This window comes from Nycticebus coucang, chromosome 14 (assembly GCF_027406575.1).
Source record: "Nycticebus coucang isolate mNycCou1 chromosome 14, mNycCou1.pri, whole genome shotgun sequence".
NCBI classification, from domain to species: domain Eukaryota; kingdom Metazoa; phylum Chordata; class Mammalia; order Primates; family Lorisidae; genus Nycticebus; species Nycticebus coucang.
Window position 1 is genome coordinate 71,510,510 of NC_069793.1, and position 17,621 is coordinate 71,528,130.

Sequence of the window (17,621 nt, forward strand, 5' to 3'; positions counted from 1 at the left end):
CTGGCTGGCAACCTGGAGAAGATTGAAACTGGACCCACACCCTTTACCATTAACTAAGATAGACTCTCACTGGATAAAAGATTTAAACTTAAGACGTGAAACTATAAAAATACTTGAAGAAAATTCAGGGAAAACTCTTAAAGGAATTGGCCTGGGTGAATATTTTATGAGGAGGATTCCCCAGGCAATTGAAGCAGTATCAAAAATACACTGCTGGGACCTGATCAAACTAAAAAGCTTCTGCACAGCCAAGAACATAGTAAGTAAAGCAAGCAGACAGCCCTCAGAATGGGAGAAAATATTTGCAGGTTATACCTCCAATAAAGGTCTAATAACCAGAATCCACAGAGAACTCAAACGTAAAAATAGACCTGCCATTCAATCCTATAATTCCTTTACTAGGTTATACCCAGAAGACCAAAAATCACAATATAACAAAGACATGTGTACCAGAATGTTTATTGCAGCCCAATTCATAATTGGTAAGTCATGGAAGAAGCCCAAGTGCCCATCGACCCACGAATGGACTAGCAAATTGTGGTACATGTACACCATGGAATATTATGCAGCTTTAAAGAAAGATGGAGACTTTACCTCTTTCATGTTTACATGGATGGAGCTGGAACATATTCTCCTTAGCCAAGTATCTCAGGAATGGAAGAAAAAGTATCCAATGTACTCAGCCCTACTATGAAGCTAAATTATAGCTTTCACATGAAGGGTATAACCCAACTATAGCACAAGACTGTGAGGAAAGGGCCACGTAAGGGGAAGGGAGGGGGGAGGTTAGGGTGGAGGGAGGCTAATGGGTGGGGCCACACCTACAGTGCATCTCAGAATGGATACAGGCAAAACTTACTAAATGCAGAATACAAATGTCTACATACAATAACTAAGAAAATGCCATGAAGGCTACGTTGAACAGTTTGATGAGAATATTTCAGATTGTATATGAAACCAGCACATTGTACCCCTTGATTGCAATAATGTACATAGCTATGATTTAACAGTAAAAGAAAAAAAAAACACCAAACTAAACCCCACCACCCTGAGTCCACTTGCTCAAGGCTTCTTGGGTATGGCTCTGGGTCATGGTCCTCAAATTCAGCTCAGAATAAACCTTTTTAAATTATTTTACTCAGTATAGCTGCTTTTCTTTCTTTCTTTCTTTTTTTTTTTTTTTGGTTGTTGCTAATATTTAGTTTTCTGGTTATAAAAGTAACACATGAAGAGCATTGGATTTGGTGAGAATGTTTGAGCCCTGGTTCTGTCACTACCATCTGGGGGATCCAGACAAGTCACTTGTCAAAACTGTCATTTCCTCATCTGGGACACAGGACAGGGAATCCTGTCTCGCCTGCTCCACAGACCACAGTGCAGAGTGAATGAGATAACAGAGGAAGCACTTGGTAAATAGGAAAGTGCTAACAAAGGGCAGGGGTCAGTGTCAGCACCCTCAGCTGAGGTAGCACCAAGGTCTGAGCTCCTGCTCCCCACCCCCCCCACCCCTAAATACACACACAAATGGAGGGCCATGTGTAGCCTTGGTTTGATGGAACAGGGTAGGGGACCACATAAATCTTCCTCAAGCCTTGTCAGACAGGGCCTCCCTGGGGCCTCTCCAGAATCAGGCATCAGCTGCAGCCAGCTGGGTGAGGACCTCCTCCAACTCAGGCCCATCCTCTCGGAAGCGCTGGGAGAAGGATTGGATGAGGCCAGCTGCCGAGGCCTCATATTCCAAAAGCTGCACTTCGGAGCCTTCCAGGCGAGTATTGGGCTGAACAATGAGTTTCTGAGATTCCTTGCGCAGCAGCACTGTCTCCCTGAGTGTGAGGAAGCACTCAGGGGGTGCGTCCATGACTGTAGCATACCCCTCGAATAGGGCCCGCCCTCTGGCCACGTCCCCTGTGGACTTCAGCACCTGGAGTCTCCGTAGAAACTGCTCCAGGGTGGGCCTGCAGACCAGATCTTGCTGCGGTCCAGGCGGACCTGGGCATTAGGTTGCCCATCGGAGCCTGTGGTGGGAGTAATGGTCACGAATCCCTCGCCAGCCTCCAGCAAGACCCTCAGGATCACAAATCGGGCCTGCCTCCAGCTGGAGGCCTCAGAGGTATATAACTCCAGGGCGAGCAGCCCGGCCCGAACCATGTTGAGCCAGTTCACATAGATCACGTCTTCTGCATCAGCCCCTTGGAAGCCAAAGATCTCCAGCACTTGGGGGTTAAGGCAGAGGTACAGGCCCATGCTCTCAGCCTGGCAATCTTCGTAGCTGGAGGCGATGTTGCTGAACTTGCTGTCCCAGGTCTCCCCGCTCTGGTACCAGCTCTGAATCTGCTCCCCCGTCTCTGGGTTGATCACTGTCTCCTGGTCAAAGTTGAACGCTCCCTTCTCGTCCTGCACAAAGAGTTTGCCGCTACCATGGCCCAGTAGCTCATGCAGCCCCACCTGCACGTCGAAGGAGGGCCCCTTCCACTGGATATACAGGTCCTTGTCATCATCCTCCAGGAAAGTGAGCTTCTCCCGTGGTGTGGTGTAGGCCACAGCCAGCACGTTCCCCAGCAACACATTCTTAAAGCCTTCTGTCTGCCTTAGGTTGTCATAGTTGGGGATGTTGATGCCAGCAGGAATGCCAGAGCCAGCAAAAGTAAGAACATCCAGGGAGGTGAAGTCCGGGGTGAGGAATGTGTCCTTCTCAAAGGCCGATGGCCAGGGCAGCTCCTTCAGCAGCTGCTCTGCACTTTCCATGAGCCGCTCAAACTTGGCGCTCATGGCCTTGTTCACCATGGCCACGAAGCCTTCAAACTCTCCTCGGGAACCAAAGGGGTCGCGGTAGCTCTCCATGAACCCAATGTAGCTTTCCACTATGGGCCCCTTGTCCTGGATCCAAAAGAGGGAGCCCCTCTTGTGGGCCTCAATGGAGCCCTGGGTGAAGTTTTCTACGTACTGGGCCAGCATCTGCTCCTGGCAGCTGCTGGCTGCATAGGCCTTGGCTTTCTCCAGCTGCTCCACCACCTTCTGGAGGATGGGAGCATAGTCTCCCCGGGTCACCCGGAAATAGCTCCCCTGGAATTCATAGCTCTTCAGCTTGGAAGTCACTTCAGAGTCTGGGGCAGGCTCTGTGCCAAGCACGGATGCCAGCCGCACCTCATAGTGGGGCTTCCCTTCCTGGTCGACCTCTTTGAAGAGCCTCGTGTTGTAGGCACTGAGGTTCTGTGAGTCCAGAAAGTCTTGAGCGAGTTTGGCATCTTCCATGGTACAGTCCCCAGAGAAATAGGTTGTGATTGCCTCCTTCCCCAGCCCAAGGTGTCAAAGCCTCGGCTCCAGAGAGAACATGAGCTCCCCGCAGGCTTGCCAGAGGCCCCTGACGCCCTCTGGGTCCTGCTGGGCGGCCTCACTCCCCAGGATCACATGTTCCAGCTTCTCCTTGGGCAGGCTGGGAACAAACTTGGTGTCACCAAAGGATTTGTAGTTGCCCATGTTGGAGTAGACACCCGCAGCATAGACCAGGAATGCCTGATACTCTTCCTCTGTAAGGCCCTCAGTCAAGGCATATTGGCGTAGTTGGTCCGGATCCTGGGCGCGGAAGAGGCGGCTGAGCAGGGCATAGATGTAGGGGGCCTCAGGGGACGTCTGAAGCAGCACAGCCAGGCCTCCATACCAGGCGGCCCGTGACAGGTGGTGGGCATAAAGGCGTTCTGTGGGTGACAGCAGGCGGAAGGCCTCATGGCAGTCCAGGCTAGATACACCGATGTCATTGGGCAGGATGTACTGGGTGTCCGCCATGGGCTCTCTAGCAGCTGCTCTGTTCGCAAACACTATAGCTGCTTTTCTGACAACAGTATCAGAATTGAAGTGTAGTGCCCCACACAGTTGGTATCAGAATATTGGTGTGACAGTAAATGAAATAGTTGTTTTTTTCATTTATACTAAAATAGGGAGGGAACAAATATTTACTGAACCTTTTACTATATCCAAATATTTACTGAACCTTTACACTCATTAGCCCTTTTAATTCTTACAGCAATCCTACAAAGTAGGAAACTGAGACTCAGAAAGACTATGACTTGCCCAGGACACACTGCCAGTGAGCAAAGAGCTCATTCTCTTCCTATAACTGCTGAGGGTTGTAATAACTACAAAAGGCTTCAAGAGCTTCAAAAAGTTTGAGAGTCCTTGAAACAGCTGATCAGACACGGATCTGCAGCTTGCTTGGTAAGATTATAGCTCCAGACACTGAGCTCTCACCTTCTGGTTTTACAATGTTTGGAGCTTTACAAAACAGTCGGTGGCATTTTATAATATTTATTTTCAATAAAAATATATGGGAAAGTACAGAAAACAATACTATTATTCTAAGTGCTGTCTATGGACTACCTCAAAGTCTTCTATGTGATAGCTACTCTTGGGGCACAGGCCATGCCACTCCAAAATATGACTGCAAGAGATCAGAACATACTACCTCAAAATATACCTCTCCAGCATATTGGTTATTCTGAGTTGGTTATTTTGAGAAACTGCAGACACAGAAGCAGATCTGAAAATCTGTTCTTTGCAAAGGGAATTTAGAAAAGAACTTTTCTCATTAGTAAAGTTACCAGACAGACAGCTGCTCTGAATCACGGGTTATCACCTGAGAGACTTATCTGCATACAAGGAACCTTTATTCACCAGTTTCTTCCCTCACGCTCCCACAATTTGTCTGTACCTTCCTCCAGAAGGCCCAAGCTCCTGCTCCTTTCTGTAGCTCAGGATGCTACAAAAATTTTCATTACATGGCCTATTTTTGCATGACATTGTGTAATTAAAATGGCTTTACTCCTGTTAATCAGTCTTCTGTCGATTTAATTTGTAGCCCAGCCAAAAAGAAAAAATCCCCCTACGATGCTATTATCATTTCCATCTTATAGATGACGACACTGAGGCCCAGAAAGGGTAAGAGACTGCTCAAGGTTGCACAGCTAGTCAGTGGAGGGGCTAAGTTCAGGTGTGAGCCCCCAAACTCTGCTCATTTCCCCTTCCCACCATCGGGGCCCAACGTGAGCCAGGGAGGCACATACCTCTTATTCTCTGTGCTGACCAGACTGGGGTCATCCACTGATACTGGGGCTCTGCCCAATCACATCTGAGGATGGGGGACAAGACCCCAGGATGGCCCAGAGGTCCTCCAGAGTTGACACACTGCAAGTCTACTGAGAGGTCTGTACCTTTCTAGTTCAATAGCAACTTATGATGTCTAAAGATACAGCAGCAAACACAAAAAACCAGGCTTTTAAAAGCCTGACTCGAACAGGTGAATGGGCATGCAAACTGAAGTAGAAGGTAAGAGAAAAGCCACCACTCTGTCTAAATCAGTGGTTCTCAACCTTCCTAATGCTGTAGCCCTTTAATACAGTTCCCCCACAGGTTGAGAACCACTAGTCTAAATGAATAAGTTTTCTTAAGGAGAGACTTTTCAAGAGGTAAATCTAAAGTTGTGGTCTCCCTCTCAACTTGAAAAGATCCAGGCAAAAAAGTCAGTTCTATCTGCCTCCCTGAGAAAACCACTGGTGTCAAACCAGGAGACCATGGCACACTGTTCCTTAGACAAGGCAGGGGACCATGGCACCTGGGCACCTGGAGTTGCATATGAAATGAGATGGCAATTTCAGTCGAGGGCCTGAAATCACCCTGTTGCAACCTGTTGATTGTGACCCAGAAAACAAATTTTTGAGAGGGGAAGTCCCAAAAGGAAGGGCAGTCAAAACACTGAGCTGAGATTCCTACTTGAAAACTATGTTCTGGTATCCAAGGTCCCTGCAGGCCTCATGCTAGGTGCCTCATATACAGTACATAAGCTCGTTTAAGCTGCATGATACTACTTCAAGGAAAGCATTACCTTCACTTCACAGAGGAGAAACTGAGACTCAGTGAGGTCAGGTAAGTTGCCCAAAGCAGTGGCAGAGCCAGGATTCAAGCCTAGGCCTGTCTGACCACAAAGTCTGTGTTCTGACAATGCTCTGCTTTGGGCATCCAGCAGCCAAGGCCCACAGTGAAGTCCTGCCATTTGTCCCCTCCTACCTCTTACCAGGTGCTCTCACACCTGCCATCTCAATTTTATTGTGACCTACATATAAAGACCAGGAGGCAGAGAGAGTCAACACTTCCTGAGCACATACGACATGGCCTAAGCTATGAGGCATTTTCCTGTAGATGATTTAACTAAAATGCCATACTGATGCTGTGAGGTTATCATCTAAGTTTTAAGGCTTATAAAATTGAAGCCCAACGTAGTGAAGACAGCTGCTTAAGATCACACAGCTAGAGGTGGCGGAGGCAGAATTCCAAGTGTAGTCTCTCTCCAAAGCCTGTGCCCCTCTAGTAACACAAGCTATGACATTTTATGAAGCATAAATAGAATTTGATAGAGACTGTGATGGTTCTGAGAGGAAGATGAAAGGTCTTAAATTTGTTCTTCTAAACGAAAATTAATAATAGTTGTTATGCTGTCTTAATCCAAATCCCAAAAGTATTTGTCATAAAAGATTTAAAAAATTAAAATCTCAATTTGAAAGAATTGATAACCTGAAAGAATATTTGAAAAAGAGGAGATAATTTCTGTGTAATGTATTAAATCAGATCATAAAGCAATGACATTTCCAACTGTGGTATTAAAATAATGAGATAAAAAAAAAAAGAAAAAAAATGAAAAAACAAAATAAAATAATGAAAAAGACAATGAATTTTGTAATAAATGTGTTGAAGAGACTGACTGGGAAAATATACAATTATATACTGATGCTTATAACTCTGTGACCTAGGCAGGCCAAATAACATTATCTTTATTTCACACACAACCTAAACCTGACTTAGAGAGGATAAATCCCTTCCTGAGGGCTGCATGTATATTCTTGACCTCAGAGTCATGGCCTCTGGGAAGTTCCAGTTTGGACACCCTTTAGAGAACCAGTCCCCTGAAGGTCTTCAGCAGGAAGCTGTACTCAGCCACAGAGGTCCTAGCTGACAGCTTATAAATTTATGGAGCATGGAGTAGGCATGGGCTCTTTTCTATGTGATTTGTTCTTTTCCTATATTACCGCCCACTTCCATAATGAAACTACTTCCCAACTAGTCTGCCCTTTTTGCACTATGGGGACCTCGTGTTGTAACAACAATAAATCTACCAAGTAATGATAATTATCATATCATTGATCATTTTCCAGCTCTGCTCACTCAAAGAGCCCATAAACGACACTCAGCAGCAGTGATCACCAGACCCTGGATCTTGGTTTCTAAATGTTATCTCCTCTAAAAGAAACCAGGGGTTCCTGAAGAAATTAATGATTTCAGGCTTGTATAGGAAAAGTTCAAGGTGAGCCTGGAACTTCTTTTGCCAGGTAGCAAAAAAGCAAGCAAAGAGTAATAAGGTCCTGTCAAAATAATACAGAAACTGGCCTGAAGGGACTCTCACTGGTCAAATCTATAATAATTTGAGTACCAAAAAGAATGATTATAGCAGCTTGGTGCTTGTGGCTCAAGTGGCTAAGGCACCAGCCACATACACCTGAGCTGGCGGGTTCGAATCCAGCCCGGGCCCGCCAAACAACAATGACGGCTGCAACCAAAAAATAGCCGGGTGTTGTGGTGGGCGCCTGTAGTCCCAGCTACTTGGGAGGCGGAGGCAGGAGAATCTCTTGAGCCCAGGAGTTGGAGGTTGCTGTGAGCTGTGATTTCACAGCACTCTACCCAGGATGACAGCTTGAGCTCTGTCTCAAAAAAAAAAAAAAAAAAATCATGAGTCCAGAATGTTACTCCAAAAAGAAAAAAAGAGGAGGAGGGGGAGACAAAAAATTAATTTCTATAAAAAAGAATATCAGGTGATAAATACAGGAGGGCCTCAGCGCTCATACTCAGTGAGCAGGGCACCAGCCACATACACCAGGGCTGGCTGCTGCGAACCTGGCCTGGGGCCTGCCAAACGACAAGAACAACTACTCAAAAAAAAAAAAAAAAATAGCCAGGCATAGTGGTGGGTGCCTGTAGTCCCAGCTACCAGGGAGGCTGAGGCAGAAGAATCACTTAAGCCTAAGAGTTTAAGGTTGCTGTGAGCTGTGACGCCACAGCACTCTACCAAGGGCGACATAGTGATACCCTGTCTCAAAAATAAATAAATAAATAAATAAAAATAAATAAATACAGAAGGAATGGCAGAATTAAAAAATTACCAATGTTGCAATTCAGGTGAGAATCACAATGGGTGTAGTATGAAAGGTTATTAGGAACACACAATTACAACAGCCTCAAAGAATTACTTATTAATTACAAGGGGGAAAACTGACGCTTACAAAAGAAACATCACATTGTCATGACCTTTACTAATAATTAAATATAGTTTTCATTTATAGAAAGACCCTGATATCATACACCTTCTGATGTGACGGAATAAGAAAGTACAACCCAAAACAGAAAGGGAGCGCATCAACAATCTCACAAGCCATCTTATGCATTTGGAAAAAGAAGAACAATCTAAGCCTAAACTCAGCAGAAGAAAAGAAATATCCAAAATCAAATCAGAGATCGATGAAATTGAAAACAAAAGAATCATTCAGAAAATTAATGAAACAAGGAGTTGGTTTTTTGAAAAAATAAATAAAATAGATAAACCATTGGCCAGACTAACGAGGAATAGAAAAGTAAAATCTCTAGTAACCTCAATCGGAAATGATAAAGGGGAAATAACAACTGATCCCACAGAGATACAAGAGATCATCTCTGAATACTACCAGAAACTCTATGCCCAGAAATTTGACAATGTGAAGGAAATGGATCAATATTTGGAATCACACCCTCTCCCTAGACTTAGCCAGGAAGAAACAGAGCTCCTGAACAGACCAATTTCAAGCACTGAGATCAAAGAAACAATAAAAAAATCTTCCAATCAAAAAATGCCCTGGTCCAGATGGCTTCACACCAGAATTCTATCAAACCTTCAAGGAAGAGCTTATTCCTGTACTGCAGAAATTATTCCAAAAAATTGAGGAAGAAGGAATCTTCCCCAACACATTATATGAAGCAAACATCACCCTGATACCAAAACCAGGAAAAGACCCAAACAAAAAGGAGAATTTCAGACCAATCTCACTCATGAATATAGATGCAAAAATTCTCAACAAAATCCTAGCCAATAGATTACAGCTTATCATCAAAAAAGTCATTCATCATGATCAAGTAGGCTTCATCCCAGGGATGCAAGGCTGGTTTAACATACGCAAGTTCATAAACGTTATCCACCATATTAACAGACGCAAAAATAAAGATCACATGATCCTCTCAATAGATGCAGAAAAAGCATTTGATAAAATCCAGCATCCTTTTCTAATTAGAACACTGAAGAGTACAGGCATAGGTGGCACATTTCTAAAACTGATTGAAGCTATCTATGACAAACCCACACCTAATATTTTACTGAATGGAGTAAAACTGAAAGCTTTTCCTCTTAGAACTGGAACCAGACAAGGTTGTCCTCTGTCACCTTTACTATTCAACATGGTGCTGGAAGTTCTAGCCAATACAATTAGGCAAGACAAGGAAATAAAGGGAATCCAAATGGGAGCAGAGGAGGTCAAACTCTCCCTCTTTGCTGACGACATGATCTTATACTTAGAGAACCCCAAAGACTCAACGACAAGACTCCTAGAAGTCATCAAAAAATACAGTAATCTTAGCCGGGCATTGTGGCGGGCGCCTGTAGTCCCAGCTACTTGGGAGGCTGAGGCAAGAGAATCGCTTAAGCCCAGGAGTTGGAGGTTGCTGTGAGCTGTGTGAGGCCACGGCACTCTACCGAGGGCCATAAAGTGCGACTCTGTCTCTACAAAAAAAAAAAAAAAAAAATACAGTAATGTTTCAGGATATAAAAATCAATGTCCACAAGTCAGAGCCTTTGTATATGCCAATAACAGTCAAGACGAGAAGCTAATTAAGGACACAACTCCCTTCACCATAGTTTCAAAGAAAATGAAATACCTAGGAATATACCTAACAAAGGAGGTGAAGAACCTCTATAAAGAAAACTATGAAATCCTCAGAAAGGAAATAGCAGAGGATATTAACAAACGGAAGAACATACCATGCTCATGGATGGGAAGAATCAACATTGTTAAAATGTCTATACTTCCCAAAGCAATCTACCTATTCAATGCCATTCCTATCAAAATACCAACATCGTACTTTCAAGATTTGGAAAAAATGATTCTGCGTTTTGTATGGAACCGGAAAAAACCCCGTATAGCTAAGGCAGTTCTTAGTAACAAAAATAAAGCTGGGGGCATCAGCATACCAGATTTTAGTCTGTACTACAAAGCCATAGTGCTCAAGACAGCATGGTACTGGCACAAAAACAGAGACATAGACACTTGGAATCGAATTGAAAACCAAGAAATGAAACTAACATCTTACAATCACCTAATCTTCGATAAACCAAACAAGAACATACCTTGGGGGAAAGACTCCCTATTCAATAAATGGTGTTGGGAGAACTGGATGTCTACATGTAAAAGACTGAAACTGGACCCACACCTTTCCCCACTCACAAAAATTGATTCAAGATGGATAAAGGACTTAAATTTAAGGCATGAAACAATAAAAATCCTCAAAGAAAGCATAGGAAAAACACTGGAAGATATTGGCCTGGGGAAAGACTTCATGAAGAAGACTGCCATGGCAATTGCAACAACAACAAAAATAAACAAATGGGACTTCATTAAACTGAAAAGCTTCTGTACAGCTAAGGAGACAATAACCAAAGCAAAGAGACAACCTACACAATGGGAAAGGATATTTGCATATTTTCAGTCAGACAAAAGCTTGATAACTAGGATCTATAGAGAACTCAAATTAATCCACATGAAAAAAGCCAACAATCCCATATATCAACGGGCAAGAGACATGAATAGAACTTTCTCTAAAGATGACAGACGAATGGCTAACAAACACATGAAAAAATGTTCATCATCTCTATATATTAGAGAAATGCAAATCAAAACCACCCTGAGATATCACCTAACTCCAGTGAGAATGGCCCACATCACAAAATCTCAAAACTGCAGATGCTGGCGTGGATGTGGAGAGAAGGGAACACTTTTACACTGCTGGTGGGACTGCAAACTAGTACAACCTTTCTGGAAGGAAGTATGGAGAAACCTCAAAACACTCAAGCTAGACCTCCCATTTGATCCTGCAATCCTATTACTGGGCATCTACCCAGAAGAAAAAAAATCCTTTTATCATAAGGACACTTGTACTAGACTGTTTATTGCAGCTCAATTTACGATCGCCAAAATGTGGAAACAGCCTAAATGCCCACCAACCCAGGAATGGATTAACAAGCTGTGGTATATGTATACCATGGAATACTATTCAGCCATTAAAAAAAATGGAGACTTTACATCCTTCGTATTAACCTGGATGGAAATGGAAGACATTATTCTCAGTAAAGCATCACAAGAATGGAGAAGCATGAATCCTATGTACTCAATTTTGATATGAGGACAATTAATGACAATTAAGGTTATGGGGGGGGAGGAAAAGCAGAAAGAGGGACGGAGGGAGGGGGGTGGGGCCTTGGTGTGTGTCACACTTTATGGGGGCAAGACATGACTGAAAGAGGGACTTTACCTAACAATTGCGATCAGTGTAACCTGGCTTATTGTACCCTCAATGAATCCCCAACAATAAAAAAAAAAAAAAAAGAATAAAGGACACCGAAAGTAAAAAAAAAAAAAAAAAGAAAGTATGACCCCAAACCAACCTGAATCTAATCATTGATGAACTAATCAAACATATTTATACAGATGGAGGGGCTCAATTTAGATTGAGTTGCTTAAAGAGATACAATCAAATATAGAATGTGAACCTTGCCTGGATCTGATATTTACTTCATTTTATTTATTTAATAAGTCTCACTTAAATAAATAAATAAACAGAATCTCACTTTGTCCCCTTTGATAGAGTGCCATGGGGTCATAGCTCACAGCAACCTCAAATTCGCTCAAGCAAGTCTCTTGGCTCAGCCTGCTGAGCAGCTGAGACGATAGACATGCATCACAACACCTGGCTAGTTTTCCTATTTTTGGTAGAGATGTGGTCTCACTCTTGTTCAGGCTGGTCTGGAATTCCTGACTTCAAGCAATCCACCTGTCTCAGTCTCCCAGAGTGCTAGGATTACAGGTATGAGCCACCACGTCTGGCCCTTGGATCTGATTTTTAAAACTCAAAACTAGGAATATTTTGGAGCTTACCTAACAAAGGACGTGAAAGATCTCTATAAAGAGAACTATGAAACTCTAAGAAAAGAAATAGCTGAAAATGTTAACAAATGGAAAAACATACCATGCTCATGGCTGGAGAATTAACATTGTTAAAATGCCTATACTACCCAAAGCAATATACAATTTTAATGCAATCCCTATTAAAGCTCCACTGTCATACTTTAAAGATCTTGAAAAAATAATACTTCGTTGTATATGGAGTCAAAAATTCTCGAATAACCAAGACATTACTCAGAAATAAAAACAAAGCAGGAGAAATTACCAGACCTCAGACTACACTATAAATCAATAGTGATCAAAACAGCATGGTACTGGCACAAAAACAGAGAGGTAGATGTATGGAACAGAATAGAGAACCAAGAGATGAACCCAGCTATTTACCATTATTTGATCTTTGACAAGCGAATTAAAAACATTCACTCAGGAAGAGATTCCCTATTTAACAAATGGTGCTGGGTGAACTGGATGGTGACCTGTAGAAGACTGAAACTGGACCCACACCTCTCGCCATTAACTAAGACTCACTGGATTAAAGATTTAAACTTAAGACATGAAACTAAAAATACTAGAAGAAAGTGCAGGGAAAACACTGGAAGAAATCGGCCTAGGTGAATGTTTTATGAGGACGACCCCCTGGGCAATTGAAGCAATTTCAAAAATACACTACTGGGACCTGATCAAACTAAAAAGCTTCTGCACTCTGGGCAGCACCTGTGGCTCAAAGGGGTAGGTAGGGCGCCATCCCCATATGCCAGAGGTGGTAGGTTCAAACGTACTCCCTGCCAAAAACTGCAAAAAAAAAAAAAAAAAAAAAAGCTTATGCACAGCCAAGAACACAGTAAGTAAAGCAAGCAGACAGCCCTCAGAATGGGAGAAGATATTTGCAAGTTATGTCTCCAACAAAGGTTTAATAACCAGAATCCACAGCGAACGCAAACGTATTAGCAAGAAAAGAACAAGTGATCCCATCTCAGGCTGGGCAAGGGACTTGAAGAGAAACTTCTCTGAAGAAGACAGGCGTATGGCCTACAGACATATGAAAAAATGCTCATCATCCTTAATCATCAGAGAAATGCAAATCAAAACTACTTTGAGATATCATCTAACTCCAGTAAGATTAGCCCACATCACAAAATCCCAAAATCACAGATGTTGGCATGGATGTGGAGAAAAGGGAACACTTCTACACTGCTGGTGGGAATGCAAACTAATACGTTCCTTTTGGAAAGATGTTTGGAGAACACTTAGAGATCTAAAAATAGATCTGTCATTCGATCCTACAATTCCTCTACTAGGTATATATCTAGAAGACCAAAAAATCACATTATAACAAAGATATATGTACCAGAATGTTTATTGCAGCCCAAATCATAATTGCTAAGTCATGGAAGAAGCCCAAGTGTGCCCATCCACCCATGAATGGATCAATAAACTGTGGTATATGTACACCATGGAATATTATGCAGCCTTAAAGAAAGACGGAGACTTTACCTCCTACACGTTTACATGGATGGAGCCGGAACATATTCTTCTTAGCAAAGTATCTCAAGAATGGAAGAAAAAGTATCCAATGTACTCACTCTTACTATGAAATCAATTTATAGCTTTCTTATGAAAGCTATAACCCAATTATAGCCCAAGAAGAAGGGGAAAGGGGAGAGAGAGGGGAGGGGACGGGGGAGAGTAATTGATAGGACCACACCTACGGTGCATCTTACAAGGGTACATGTGAAATGTAGAATATAAATGTCTTACCACAATAACTAAGAAAATGCTGTGAAGGCTATGTTAACCAGTTTGATGAAAATATTTCATATTGTACATAAAACCAGCACATTGTACCCCATGATTGCATTAATGTATACAGTTATTATTTAATAATAAAAAAACCCCAAAATAGGAAACACTTTTGAGAAACTGGGAAAATCTGAGTAACAATGGTTATATTAGGTCATATTGATTTATTGCTAATTTTCTTAGGTTTGACAATGGTATTTGGTTATGTAGGAGAATGCTATTTTTAGGAGACGCATGCTAAAGAATATAGGGGTCAAGTGTTGGAACATCTGTAACTTACTTTTAAATATTTTGGCCAAAAAAAAAGTGTATATGTGTATAAAGCAAAGTTGGCAAAGTGTGAATTGGTACATCTAGGTGAAGGGCTACTTTAAACTTTTCTGTAGACTTGAAAATTTAAAAAAAAATTGTATTTTGAAAGAAGGAAGAAGAAAGCTTCCCTCACAGGGCTACAGATATGAATTCCAGTTAGAATGCCAGACTCAATAAATAAATAAACAAACTACTACTAAGAAGCCACTGAAAGTTCATAATTTTCCTCTCAAAGTGTCACTGAGTTTTGGGGGGTTGGCATGGCAACCAGGGCTAGGCAAAAAATGGCTCAGAGTTGGTGAAGGAATTAGAATTTAAACCTCTATGGTCTTTCTAGATAGACCCACCACCCAGAGAAACCGCGGCACCTGGAGGTCTGTGGTGTTCTGTACCGGGATCCAAGGGCAGGCTGGGAGAAGATGGTGGTTCAGGACTTGTTTTTTCTGTCTCATCCCAAACCCTGAGCCTTTCCTATCACAGCAGGAAAGAAACTTTCATCATGGTTTACTGAGGATGTTGACAAAGAGGGGCCATTTCTGAGTCTTAAAAATGTTGAAGATGGGCGGAAGGAACTGGAAAGGGTATGTGGGGAAGAGGACAGTGAATGCTATTTGGTGTTACCTGAGATTATATCTGAATCATGTTCTGCCACTTACCAGCTGCTCCTCATGGGCAGAGGCCCGTGGTCCTAACAATAACTACCACCACAATGGTAATAATAACAGGTAACATTTATTGAGCTGTTACTACTGTGCCAGGCACTTTAGGCATGACAATCTCTTTTAATCTCATAGATATAACAGATACTGTTATATCCCTACTTAACAGATCAACCACGCTAGGCTTTCTCCTACCTCTGCAATTTGGCAATTGCCCTCCCCTCTGTCTAGACAGCAAAGGAAAATTCCCTTCATCCGCCAGGCCCCTCAGCTGGGATTCATTCCTTTTCTGCATTTCCAGAGCATTTTATTCTCACTGCTTACTACAGCCATTTTTACTAGATAGGTGTCTGGCCCCATTGCCTCCCTTTATATCCACAGATGCAGGCAGAATAGGGGAAGGAGAAAATATCTCTTTCCCTGTTTAGACAGATCCATTTTCTCCACCCCAGACTGTCATCTCTGTCCTAAAGGAAGATTTATCCCCGCTCCTGGACTTCCTATTTATTTATTTTTGAGACAGTGTTTCATGTTGCCCTCAGTAGAGTGCTGTGGAGTCACAGCTCACAGCAACCTCAAACTCTTGGGCTTAAGCGATTCTCTTGCCTCGGCCTCCCACGTAGCTGGGACTATAGGTGCCCACCACAACGCTGGCTACTTTTTTGTTGTTGTTGTTGTCATTGTTTGTTAGCTGGCCCAGGCTGGGTTCCAACCGACACCCTACCGAGTTACAGGCGCTGCCTTTCTCCTGGACCTAAAACTTTTCATTTTGAAATTCTCTCTTGAATTTTCAATTTGGAATTTAAGGCATGGGGCAAGACCCAGGTCACCTGGAAGTAATTGCAAGGAGTGTTTCCACCAAGTAGGGGAATGGATAGAGCATGGTTAGATAATTTCAAGAAGACAATGCTCAGACTGTCTTCTGGTACACTGGAGACTTCCCCACCTAGATCAGCGAGCCCACTAAGACAAGGACTCTGGCTCACGCCCAAAGGACTAGTAGGGACCCTGCTCTTCCCCTCCCCTTTTTGCCCTCCCACACCCAACTGCTCTTTCTTTAACCCTGTCTTGCCCAGTCCATGTCTCCAGGCTGTTCCATGACCATCATATACACACAGTAGGAGAGAAAATGGGCTTCCTACACTCAGTTACACACAAGGACTCCGGACTGAACTGCCCACTGGGGCAGAAGAGAAAAGGTGGGCTGAAGGACAACCTTGGACTTGGTGTCACCTCCTTCCTTGCACAGCAATGTATTGTTTTGCGGGTGTAGGGCCCCAACAACCACCACCATTCCCCATCCTCCTCCAGTTTTCCTTCAACCTCTTAAGTCGCGCTCACGTTTCACCTCGTGGTTTTCCTCAGGCACAGGCACCCCAGTTCAAGCATTTTCTCCCTCAGTAATTTATATAAAGGGGCTTTCAAATGCATCTCATTTCATCCTCACAATACCATAGGAGGGTTGCCCGACAGGTTGGCATTTGGAAGGGTTGGGGGAACTGGTCCTTAGACAATCTGCAAAGGGCGGGGCATCAAACCTTTTGTTTCTTCCCCGCCACCCACTTCGGACTAAACCTCAGTCTCTCCAGAATGCACAGAGGAAAAAAAGTTTTTGAAGCAAGGGGTCCTGAGTGGCTCTGGGTGAGTCACTTCTTCACTTTTCTGAGTTTCATGTTCCTCACCTGTAAACAAACACATGGTGACGCCTTTACAGGGCGTGAGAGTTTAATGAGATCATATGTGTGGCGCATTGACCTCAAGGGATGGACTCTTTATTTCTAGTTACAAGGAAAGCGTCTTCTGAGTACACAGGCTCTGGCCCTGCAGACACCGCTACAGTGCTGCCCACCCAGGGCTCTCCAAAGGTGGGAGGGGTCTCTTTCATTTTTATGTCTCCGCCCTTCCTTCCCCAAGGTTTTTGAGCTTTGCCTCGTCAGCTTTTCGGCGCTCACTTCCACGTCCTCGTGCCCTCTCTCAGACCTGACTTAAGTGCCCCCTTCACACCTAGAGACCAAAGGCTCCTCCCACAGTCCCCGACCCGCTTTATCCGGGCTTTTCCAGCACCATCCTCTCTGGCTCCTCCCACCAACCCCGCCTCCCTCTTATAGCTCTGCCCCTTTGATTTACCTTACCCAGAAACGCGTCCCCTCCCCCGCAACCGCAGGGGTTGCCAACCCCATTACACAGATGAGAACGCCGAGGCTGGGATAGACGACCTCTCCTGCTAGGACAGGTGCCCAGATGGGTCCGCCTCCCATCACCGGCAGTCCCCCATTCCCGCGTCCCTGGTCGCGCCGCACCCACCTCCTGCCCTCGCTCTGCAGCCTCCCCTCCGCGGGCGGTCAGCGCAGCTGTGCTAAGAGGGCGGAGGGCCAGAGCCCAGCCCAGGGGCGCGGCGGCCCGGGGGCCGCGCGTTGCACCCCGGGACTCGTAGTTCTTCCTGAGTTCTTTGCGGCCTGGTGCCCGGAGTGCGAACTCCACCTCCCAGGAGGCACTGCGGTCAGCCGCCCGGCGCCCCGCCCCGTCCTCGCCGGCGTTCGGGCCGGCAGGC

General features: G+C 44.1%; 2 protein-coding genes across 3 annotated transcripts in view; both read right to left on the reverse strand.

Moving 5' to 3' along the window:
- KCTD21 (potassium channel tetramerization domain containing 21) overlaps window positions 1-17,619 on the reverse strand; it is a 33,613-nt gene extending 15,994 nt beyond the window's left edge. The window contains exon 1 of one of the 2 annotated variants that reach the window (XM_053560071.1): window positions 17,375-17,619. The gene's annotated coding sequence lies outside the window, so the exon portion shown is untranslated. The other variant, XM_053560072.1, reaches the window with a different exon arrangement.
- Window positions 1,187-3,811, reverse strand: LOC128564596 (dipeptidyl peptidase 3-like). Its single transcript, XM_053560065.1, is given in 2 exon segments — window positions 1,187-1,965; window positions 1,968-3,811. Coding segments are annotated over 2 exon segments (2,196 nt in total). The 5' UTR covers window positions 3,784-3,811; the 3' UTR covers window positions 1,187-1,585.
- Window positions 17,620-17,621: the final 2 nt, after the last annotated feature.